Source organism: Hyla sarda, chromosome 1 (genome assembly GCF_029499605.1).
Source record: "Hyla sarda isolate aHylSar1 chromosome 1, aHylSar1.hap1, whole genome shotgun sequence".
Lineage (NCBI taxonomy): Eukaryota > Metazoa > Chordata > Amphibia > Anura > Hylidae > Hyla > Hyla sarda.
In genome coordinates this window covers 282,031,141-282,043,196 of record NC_079189.1, presented here as the reverse complement: position 1 = coordinate 282,043,196, position 12,056 = coordinate 282,031,141, and the positions used below count along the sequence as shown (strand labels likewise).

Here is a 12,056-nt window from a genome sequence, read left to right as displayed (position 1 = left end):
GGTTCAGGTTGCCATGTACAATTCTTTTGTACTGTCCTAGTATGCTGGCAACACATGGATATTCCTTCGGTTAGAAGAGGAAGTCATAAAGGCCCTGACATTGGCGACCCTGAAAGAGCAGGCCGGAGTTCCCTTGGAACTGGAACTGTAGGCACCTGGATTGTCCCAGGACAACACTTTCCAGGTAAGGTCCCCCACACTGGAAAGAAGGGGCGGTCCCAGAAAAAATGCATAGTGTGTTACAGGAAGGGGATGAGAGTACGACACATGCCCCGATCATCTGAGCATTACAGATTGCTTCAGGGTGTATCACACTTCCATGGGAGTACTACATTTCTAATCCTTTTAACCCATTTTAAATTCCCATAATTTGACCCTAATGTACCTGTCCACAGTACATTCTCTTCCAAATTTTAACCCCCCCCCCCCCCCCCCCCCAACACACACACACACCAAAAAAAAAAAACCTTAACATAATACCTCCGATAAGATCTCTTGGGGAATTATTTCCAGAAATGGGTCATGGGTTACCAAGTCCCTTGCATTGGGGATTTTAATATTGCCTCACATGCAAAGTGCTCTCTCACCACCTGAGCGGTGTGCGCATTTTCAGGCAACAGTTTAGGAATGGCCACACACAAAACATTCCCAGAATGATGAATTCGAGCATAGGGTTTGGGGCGGGCATACATTTTTCTTTTGGCTACACTCTGGGTCATCATTCTTGAAACATATACGTAGGTAAATTGCAATATTTTTTTTTTTTTTCGACCTACACTTCATTCAGTCCTGGAAAATAAATTTAGGAAACACCCATGCGTTCAAAATGTCTACTTCACCACTATACACATTCCTCAGTGTACTGTCTGTAATGGGGTCACATATGGGTTTCTTTTCTTTATTTTCCTCTAAATTAATTTAACTGCCAGCTACTAGTATGTCATAGGCCTCAAATACGAAAATAGCTCTTTGCGTCTTAAGCCCTGTTGTGCAGCCGTACAGCACGTTACATCCACATACGGGATATTTCTATACTCAGGAGGAATTGCCCCCCAAAATTCTATTAATTCTACTATAAATTTGGGGTAAGACTTTTTGTGAAAAGATCAAATTTTTCATTTTTACGGCCCACTGCTCCAAACACCTGTGAGGTGTAAATACTCACTGTACCCCTTGTAACGTTACTTGAGGGGTGACATTTCCAAAATGATGGCACATGAGGGGGATTCTACTGTTCTGGCACCATGGGAGCTTTGGAAACGCACATGGCCCCCGATGAAGAAATGGATTTACAAATTCTGGGGGGCATTTTCTCCTATTACCCCTTGTGAAAATGAAAATATTTTGGGAAAACCTGCATTTTAGTGGGAAAAAAAAGTTCCTCAAAGACCTGTGGGGTGTTAAGGTTCACTATAAGCCATGTGTGTGTGTGTGTGTGTGGGGGGGGGGGGGGGGGGGGTTGCTGTTTGCAGATCACTTTAAATCCACATATGAGGTATTTCCTTACTAAAGAAATTAGGTGACAAATTTTAGGGGCCTTTTTCTACTTTTACCCTTGTAAAAATGAAAAAAAAAAATGGAGCTACAAGAACTCAGTGTAAAAAATTGAGATTTCGAGTTTTCTCCTCCACTTTGCTGCTATTCCTGTGAAACACCTAAAGGGTTAACACACGTTCTGAATGTCATTTTGAATACTTTGAGGGGTGCAGTTTTCGTTAAAAAAAAAAAAAAGGGAAATTGCTGCACAAGGCAAATCGGCACATCACAGAGCAATATCAGAAATAATGAAATAATGTTGGTGTTTCTGGGGATGATCAAGATGAATGTTGAGTTTTTATGTAAAGCTGATTTCTTCCCAACTAAAATGTGGACTTTCCTATTGCCCAGAATTAAAATATACTGCATGCTTAATGTACAACATAAACTGGTTGATTTGGTTATTTAAATTAAGTGTTCTGAGCAGGATGATAAAAACACAAATGTAAGTATTTTGTGTGAGAACAGAACTAGGTTGTAGAATCAACTCACCTCCTATCTATCATCTGGTAGCACTTCTTCAACCATCCTAACCCCGGCATTCTACGTCGAGGAGTGGCACCATTCAGGTAAACAATCATGTAATCCTCAGCCACTAGCAGCTCCAAACTACTTATGACATACCTGACAAACCAAACAAAAGCAGTAAAATATATAGATTATTTTGTCAGACAACAAATATTTATATGGTTCTTCATTCTTATGCATACCTATATGTCTCCATAAGGAACACAAGAAAACCAGGTATAGTCTTTTTGAAGTCATTCTTCCTTCTATCTGCCCTATACTACTTGCTAACTTTCATTTCTTAGGTTATCAAGAAGTAGTGAACAGATTGAATTGAATGCAGGGTTTCTTTGCAGTCTGTAACCATGCAGATGTATAGATCTGAATAGAAACGACAGACACAAATCTGTAGGATTATTTTACCCTAAACTATTTGCATTGGACCAATAAATAAAAATGCATCGTAGTGATGCATATAGCCTTTAACCCCTTAAGTAGCCAGGGACCTGCTGGTAATGACGGACATCAGTAATCCTTCTCATGCCCACCATTAACCCCTCAGATGTTGTGATCAGTACAGATCACGGCATCCGTGGCATTACATGAGTTTGATGAGGGATCGATGAGTCATAATGGCCGCTGGCTAGCAGAACAGAGAAGTATATCAAATATATTACTGATCAGTGCTATGCATAATCCTCTTCTCCCTTTTTACAAAAAAAAGAGTAAAATAAATAAATTAAATAAAACATATTTGGTATTGCAGCGTTCATAAATGTCTGAACTATTAACATATAATGTTAATGATGCTATACGGTGAACGGCATAGTAATCATAAAGTCACATGCAAAAGTGGTACCAATAAACACTACAGATCGTGACGCAAAAAATATATACAGCCATAATACAGCCCTGTATTCCGAAAAATTTGAGACTTATAGGGGGTCAGAATAGAGCAGTTTTAGGGTGCGTTCACACGCTAGTAACTAGCAGCGGATTTTCCGCTGCGGGAAATCCGCTGAGAGTTACGCTACCATTGTTAAAAATGAGTCCACAGACAGTCCGCAATAGTGTCAGATTTGCGGACAGTCCGCGGACCCATTCAAATGAATGGTAGCGTAACTCGCAGCGGATTTCCCGCAGCAGAAAATCCGCTGCTAGTTACTAGCGTGTGAACGCACCCTAAAACGTACTCATTGTGTTTAAAAAGTTTGAGCTTTCATTAAAGTAGGACAGTAATAGTAAAGCGTTTAAACATGCTTATTATTTTAATTGTATTGAAAGTGTACAGAGTAAAAACTAAAACCCTCTAAAAGTTGCACAATTGCGGTTTTCTTTAGAATTTCCGTACAAAATAATAATTTTTTTGTTGCGCCATACGTTTTAGGGTAAAATGAAAGGTGTTTTTAAAAAGTCCAATTGGTCGCATAAAAAAGAAGCCCTTATATGGATCTGTGGATGGAAAAGTGCCATTTGTGTGACTTGACATCATTCAGTGTCACTGTTGTACTATGTGAAGACGCACAAATCACCGGGCCCAGATTGAATTAAATACAGTGAAAGACAGACCATTGTTCCTTATATTTAAAGATTGTTCCACAGGACTGGTGTTTAGCAAATAACCAATATATTAAAAGGGGTCAAAAAGGGATCCTGGGAACTATAGGCCCTGTAAGTTTAACACCTGTTGTGGGTAAGATTTTTGAGGGTTTTCTGAGAGATGCTATTCTGGAATATCTTAATGAAAATAACATTCTAACACAGCGCTAACATAGTTAATGGGGGATCGGTCCTGTCAGACTAATCTGATCAGCTTCTATGAGGAGGTCAGTTATAGATTGGACCAGGGTGAAGCTGTGGATGTTGTATATCTGGATTTTTCTAAGGCATTTGATACTGTGCCACACAAAAGGTTAAAGGGGTACTATGCCCCTAGACATCTTAACCCTCGCAATCTCTCCTGCAACACACCCTGTCATCTGGTCAATGACGGACGATACAGGGGCCGTCATTGATGTCACTCTCCTCCCTCTCACTGCAAGCCTATGGGAGGGGACAAGGCGGCATAATGAGAGGGAGGGGCCATGATGTCACAATATTCTGGCCACTGTATTATCCGTCATCAGCCACGGAGCGTTCTTCGCTCCATGCAGCTGGTGAACGGAGGTGCTGCAGGAGAGATTGCAGGGGTCCCCAGCGACAGGACCCTCACGATCAGACATCTTATCCCTATATTTTGGATAGGGGATAAGATGTCAAGCAGCGGAGTACCCCTTTAAGGGGTTAAGATATAAAAGCTGAGCTGTGATTGGTTGCTATGGGCATATAAGACACATTTTTGTACATATTGATAAATCTGGGCTACTGTGAACATCACTGGGGAAAGGGATATTTTAACAAATGTAAGTGTAGTTAGTTTTAAAAGACCCATGATATACTTTGATATAAATGGTTTGCAGCTTTTACAGGTAGGATCAATAATACCAATTTATCTTTACACAACATTTCACTAATTATAAATTGAAGAACAAAGTAAAAGCTGAAATAAGCTACTGCACAATGTTGGTCATGATTGATTCATCTACTCTCTATACATGATCACAACAATGTCAACTGCACCTACAGAAAAAGATTCTCCATGATGTAATGATAGTCTGGACAGCTGCTGTCTGGCAGACAACAGGCAGCAAACACAATGATGGCGTTCAGACCCTCACCGTAGTAGCCTGAAAAAAAAAATGAGAAAAAATAACTTAAGCCATAATACTATACATGCTTTTGTAGGCTAATCACATAAAAATATAACATTATGAGACAAATATTGATAGCTGTAACCTCTTACCTCCATGTGTAACCACCTTCATATATGGTTTTATCATTTGCAGATCAATGCGGTGTTCCTGCTCCCCAATGATGACAGTCCTCCATAGGCGTCCATTTGTTGTTCCCCCTTCTTCCACAGTTCCATCACCAAACAAGTCAGCGCTGTCTCCAGGCATATTCTTGGCACTTGAAACAGGTGTGTCATCTATCGATAAAATAATTTTACCAGTTACCACCATTACCTTTAACTGCCAAACATTTCATATAATTCACAATGAAAATGTGGTAAAAATTATACCAGAAGGCTACACCAGCTCAGAGTTGATTGAAGCATGTGGTGCATGGGCTAGTCCAATTTATTATTACATCTTAATACTCTTGAAGAGTTTTACCCTAGTTACTTATTTATTAGGACAATGGAAGAAGAAACAGGGAGCACTCACGATTTGGGAGAAATTGCAGGTGGAGTCTTTATTCTTGGACGGTGCGGTGCATACACTTCAAGAAGCGGGATGCCAGGAACCCACGGATAAACTTGGTTAACAGCTGCTTTTGCACTGAACAAGCAGTGCTTCGTCGGACCAACCCCTTCTGCTACATGGGTGCAGGTAAATGCTCCTCCCTCACCCACATACACTTTATCCTTACAAACAGTGAATTAAAAGCAAAACACAAATCCTGTCACAAGCCTTAAGATAAAAATTAGATAAATGCATTAATTTGCAAACTGTCATTCAGCCCTGGATTACCCAGGGCATTTGTCCTGAGTATCCAGGTGCCTTTTCCCGTTCTAAGGGAATTTATATGCTCCCGAAATCTAATATTTAAAGGGCGGGTAGTACAGCCAATATAAAATCTATGACAACTGCAGCGAATGGCACAAACAACGTTTTTGGTGTGACAACATATAAAGTCCCTACAAGGCACCTCGACACCTCCTAGGAAGACAAATTTATCGGTGCAACAATACTTGCACCAATTACAACTGCCTCATTTATGTCCCTTTTAAGGTATTTTTTGTTATCCAGCTTTTTCATGGAATGACATTAAAGCTACTTCTAACCAGAGTATTTTTATTTTTTATTTTTGCACTTTTTAAAGGTTACTAGGGGACGATTAGTGGACCATTTTTGTAAATCAGGGTAATTCTGGAGAAGGAACCATTTGTTATTAATGGCTTTTCTTATCTTCTCTGCTAAGGGGCTGTATACAAAGAAAAAGGCAAAATGATCTGTCCTTTTTTTAAGCTGATTATGTTGATTTTTAAGAAACTTTTTACTTTGTAGTAATTCAGTGTGGTCACAGTTGTAAACTTTCACGAAGGCTTTTTCCAATATTCTATTAGGGTAACCTCTTAATCTGGCCTGCCATGCCCTTGCTTGCACCACGAAGTCCTCATATCGACTATTTATTCTCCTGAGTCTAAGGAGCTGACCGTAAGGGACCGCTTTTTAACATGTTCTGGACGATAGCTTTCGTAGTGCAAGAGGGAGTTGCAGGCCATATGTTTACGGTACCCTTGGGTCACAAACTCACCCTGGGAGAGACCCACCTTTACATCAAGGAATTCAAGTTCAGAATCTCCGATCTTCCAAGGGAACTTGAGGTTCATGTCATTTTCATCGTTCCGGGCAGACACGAAGTCCACAAAGGTGGACTCCGTGTTTGTCCAAGCGATGAAAATGTCCTCCACAAATCTGTGGTAGCAGGCTATGGAACCAATCAATTTATTTTTATCTGAGAAAACAAACCTCTTTTCAAGCATGGCCACATATAGGTCAGCGAGGGTGCAGGCCACGGGAGTCCCCATGGTCACACACCCCCCCCCCACCTGAGTATACCACTCATTCCTAAATCGGAATTAATTACAGGACAAAACTAGTTTCAGAGAATTGCAAACGAAATTAATAAAATTAGGGCTCTTATCCGAGCACTCCAGTAACTCCCTGATAACCTCCACACCCTTTTCATGCGGAACACTGGTGTAGAGGCTTTCAAAGTCAATCGACACTAGAATACACTGTTCAGTTACAGAGAGGTTCCGGAGTGCTCGGAGAAAATCATTGGTGTCTTTAACAAGGGCGGGGATTTCAGACAGAAGAGGATGAAGTAACCAGCGTATATACTGGGACAATGGTTCCGTTGGAGTCCCCACCCCGGAGACAAAAGGTCTCCCGGGTGGGGACTCCAACGTTTTATGAACCTTGAGAAGGAAGTACCAAACTGCTTCTCTTATCTTATCTTATCCCCTATCCGCACCCCTAGACATCTTATCCCCTATCCAAAGGTTAGGGGATAAGATGTCAGATCGCCGCAGTCCCGCTGCTGTGGGCCCCCCGGGATCTCGGCTTCTGCACCCACTTGTAGGGCTTCCACCTCACACCGGCAACACTGGAGGCTTCAGAGCCCGTCACGCCCCCTCCCATAGACTTGCATTGAGGGGGCGTGACGTCACACGGGGCGGAGTCGTGACGTCACGCTCGTCCGCCATTGTGGTCGGGCTCCGAAGCCTCCAGCGTTGCCGGTGTGAGGTGGAAGCCATACAGGTGGGTGCAGAAGCCGAGATCCCGGGGGCCCACAGCAGCGGGACCCTGGCGATCTGACATCTTATCTCCTATCCTTTGGATAGGAGATAAGATGTCTAGGGGTACAGAGTACCCCTTTAAGAGCAGCCTTTCTGCTAATTTCTTTGAGATAGTACCCTTTTCAAAGTAGGATCTTAAATGTGTTTGGATTTTATTAGTTGTTCTGGCAAGGGGGCAACCTGTTAATTTCTGATAATATACGGGGTTCTTTAGTTGCCTATTAGATAATCCTCCTTATTCATAAAAACTATATAACTATATATTATTATGTAATATTAATATTAAACAATAATGTATTATGTGTAGCCCCTATGGGGAATGGTATAGACCTGGTCTATTAAGAATAATTTATATATAGGTCTGTATATTTATAATAATATATAAATATATATATATATATATATATATATATATTATTTTGCTATCCTCTCTGGGCAAATAGTAATTGGTAATAATAATATGTCTACTCTCGTTAGGTCTAATTTCTTTGAGATAGTACCCTTTTCAAAGTAGGATCTTAAATGTGTTTGGATTTTATTAGTTGTTCTGGCAACCTGGGGGCAACCTGTTAATTTCTGATAAAATACGGGGTTCTTTAGTTGCCTATTAGATAATCCTCCTTATTCATAAGAACTATATTGCCCCCTTTGTCGGATTTTTTTTACAATAATGTCCTCCCTTTTACGTAACCTCTCGAGGGCGGATTTCTCCTCCCTGGGGAGGTTATCAGGATCCTTAGGGTGACAGAGGGCTTTTACCTCCTCTAGAACCTTTTTTTGAAAGAGATCCAGATTACTGCCCACTGGTAAAGGTGGGCAGAATGTGGATCGTGCACCTCCTGTGAATACGGGAATTTCTCTGAATGTCCCCACTGTGTATCTCCTCCTCTGTATTGTCAGGAAGGAGATCCATCAGTGTGAAAAGGCAGTCTAGTTCTGCCTTTGGGGCCTCATTGAGCACGCTGAACCCCAAGGGTACGATGCTGGCCGGGATCTTCCCTCCGCTCTGAATTTTTGCCTCGCTTCCTTGTTTCTGATGGCCCGAAAAAGATCAATCTCAAAAGCTGTTTGGTCGAATTCTTCCACCAAACAGAAATTGAGTCCTTTTGAAAGAACTGACTTTGTTGCTTTGTCCATTACGAAGTCCAATAAGTTGATGATTTTTAAATCATCCCCAGGGTTCTCAACTGTCCTGCAATTGGGTTCTACTCCTTCCAGGAGACCGTTTTCCGTTTCTGGCCTCCGCTTTTTTCCCCTTGATCTGGACCTTCCCCTCCTCATATGGCCCCTAAAGGGGCAACTGCTGCACCTTCTGGATGTCTCCCGGGATTCTTCGGTTCTCTTTGGTGGAACACTTGTTACCCTTATCCTCTGAACCACCTGACTCTGAGTCAGTGGTCTAGAAGTCGGATTTTCGTCCCTTCTTTTTATTTTTATTATTTCTCCATTGGGGGCGTTGTTTATTTGGACCTTTTGAGAAGGAGAATACTTTATCCAGGTTAAAGTCCAACTCGTCTCTCAGAAACTTATCCCTCTTGATGTCCTTGAGGGTGGCTTGGAGTAAAGTTAGCTTGTGTTCCAGTTTTTCAGTAAAGGTTAGGAATTGGGAATCCATACTCTGAGTTCTGTTTTTGCCTTCATTAAGTCTGATGTAACTTGAGCATACTCTGCTCTTATGCCATTCGCTGCAGTTGTTGTAGATTTTATATTGGCTGTACTACCCGCCCTTTAAATATTAGATTTCGGGAGCATATAAATTCCCTTAGAACGGGAAAAGGCTCCCCTAGACTAATACAGCATGTAATAGAAGCACATGAAAATGACCCGATATCATTGCAATTTCTCGGGGTGGAAAGAATCACTGCAGCGAAGGGCTTAGACATCTGGAACAGTCTTTTGCAGAGAGAAGGCACCTGGATACTGAGGACAAATGCCCTGGGTAATCCAGGGCTGAACGACAGATTGGAAATTAATGCATTTATTCTGTATGTATTATGTAGTATTTCAATATTTGTAAATGACACTAAACTGGGTAAGGTGATCACCACAGAGGAGGATAACATAATATTACAGAGGGGTCTGGGGAATCTGAAGGCTTAGGCACAGACATGCCATGCCATGTGATAAATAATAATACTTTAGGTAAACCTTCTACCATAAAAACAGTGAACTAAGGCACCTGGATACTCAGGACAAATGCCCTGGGTAATCCAGGGCTGAACGACAGATTGGAAATTAATGCATTTATCTAATTTTTATCTTAAGGCTTGTGACAGGATTTATGTATTTTGCTTTTCATTTGCTGTTTGTAAGGACGAAGTGTAACACCCTCTTATGTGATGAAGGGAGGAGTATTTACCTGCACCCAGGTAGCGGAAGGGGTTGGTCTGACAAAGCACTGCTTGATCAGTGTGAAAGCAGCTGTTAACCAAGTTTGTCCGCGGGTTCCTGGCATCCCGCTTCATAAAGTGTATGCACCGCATCATCCAAGAATAAAGACACCACCTGCAATTTATCCCAAATCATGAGTGCTCCCTCTGTTTCTTCTTCCATTGTCATGACATGAGTTGTACTTTCACTCTCAAGGGGTTGTAGCACGGGAAGAGAGCAAATGGTGGTATCGCAAGTTTAGTCCTGCTGCTGTTGCAAGAGCACGTATTGGGGAAACAAGTGTTTTAAACGGCAGTTGCCGGCCTCTGTCTCTTTGTGCATCGTACTTATTTATTAGACTAGCACAGTGTTTGGCAAGCACAGTCCTCAAGTACCCCCCAACAGGTCAGTATTACAGGATATCTGTGGACAGATATATAGAGGACATCTATGGTGATGCCTGATGCAAAGACCATAATTAAATAAGTACATAAATGAGAATTCTGGGGAGGATATCTGTAAATGAGTTGGCAACTGGCTCAGTTATAGGATGCAGAGGGTGGATATCAATAAAACTTACTGAGGTTGGGTGACAGTCACTAGTAGGGTACCACTGGGGTCAGTACTGCGTCCAGTTTTTTCAATATATTCATAAATGACCTTGTAGAGGGATTACAAAGTAATATTTCAATATTTGTAAATGACACTAAACTGGGTAAGGTGATCACCACAGAGGAGGATAACATAATATTACAGAGGGGTCTGAGGAATCTGAAGGCTTGGGCACAGACATGCCATGCCATGTGATAAATAATAATACTTTAGGTAAACCTTCTACCATAAAGGAGTTGGGGATATTGGTGGACAGTAAACTCAACTTTAGTGGCCAGGCAGCGGCTTCCAAGGCTAACAAAATCATGAGATGTATTACAAGAGGCACACAGGCTCATGACAAGGACATAGTTTTGTCTCTGTATAATTCATTAATCAGACCACATATAGAGTATTGTGTGTAATTTTTGGCACCTGTATATAATAAGGACATGACTGAACAGGAGAGGGTGCAGAGGAGGGCGACAGCGATAATTAATAGTATAAAAGGATTACGTTACCAAGACAGGTTATCAATCTTGGGATTATTTAGTTGGTGAACATACATCTTAAGGGCGATTTGATCAGAATGTACAAATATATGAATGGACAGTACAGAGATCATTATAGGCATCCCCTACGTCTACATACTAGATTTATGGGGTGAGTGAGAATGTTGATCCAGGGATTTATTCTGGTTGCCATATTGAAGTTGGGAAGGAATTTTTCCTCTGTCATGTGGCAATTGGCATCAGCCTTATGGGGGGGGGGGGGGGGGTGCCTTCCTTTGGATCAACACAGTGGGGCTTAAGGTTGAACTTGATTTTGATCTTGTCTTTTTTTCAACCTTACAAACTATGTTATCATATCATCTGTCAAGGACTAAGGAATACCTGAAAACATGATCTGTTGGGGGTAGTGGAGGACTGTGCATGGAAAACACTGGACTAGCGTCCAAAAAGTTGGTCCTAATAAAGTCCCCATATATACCATATATAAACCTATGCAGCTACAACCCATAAGTTCAAATCCCCAGTATAGTATAAAGTATTTTATTAATGTAGTGATACAGACCATGTAGTCTATGCTACTGAATGTACAGAAAGCAATCTTCTTTATGTTGGCTGTACCACAGGAAATTTACAAAAAATAGAATTGAACATAGATAGAAATAGAAGTGAACATCTTTTTTAGTATAACTAAACATTAATAGAGTCTCTTAAGTGCAGCAAAAAATTTTATTTGTCATGAAGGATCTTTAAAATCCTTTTTTTGAGGGGGTATCTGAAACAAAAGGCTGCTGACTCCTAAAGCCTTTTAAATTCTCATATTGGGTACAGAGACATCGCAGGGGTCTGAATTCTAATTTATACTGATCTGCTAATATCCTAAAGTTCATATTCCCCCTATGTATTTTTGGTATCTTCTTGTGTTATTTTTTTGTATTTTTGTATCATGTTTTCTTTAGATTGTGTGCTCTAAAATTATTGTTTTCCTGCATTTGCTTACTAAATTGAGCCACAGATCTCTTTGTGAGTTGTGTTTTTGCATAAATGTAATCCATACATACAAAGAAACCCGAACAAATAAGAACAGAAATAAAGTGATGTGTAATAATGTGAAATGACAGAGCGAAAAAATGTAT

General features: G+C 41.0%; 1 protein-coding gene across 10 annotated transcripts in view; it reads right to left on the bottom strand.

The window, feature by feature from the left end:
- Positions 1-12,056, bottom strand: part of ATCAY (ATCAY kinesin light chain interacting caytaxin) — a 113,082-nt gene that overhangs the window by 42,107 nt on the left and 58,919 nt on the right. For all 10 annotated transcript variants that reach the window (XM_056573731.1, XM_056573721.1, XM_056573746.1 and 7 more), the window contains exons 5-7: positions 4,886-5,071; positions 4,667-4,769; positions 2,029-2,160 (exon numbers count right to left, since the gene is read on the bottom strand). In XM_056573731.1, the coding sequence (XP_056429706.1) occupies positions 2,029-2,160; positions 4,667-4,769; positions 4,886-5,071 (421 nt within the window). The remainder of the gene's footprint in view (positions 1-2,028; positions 2,161-4,666; positions 4,770-4,885; positions 5,072-12,056) is intronic.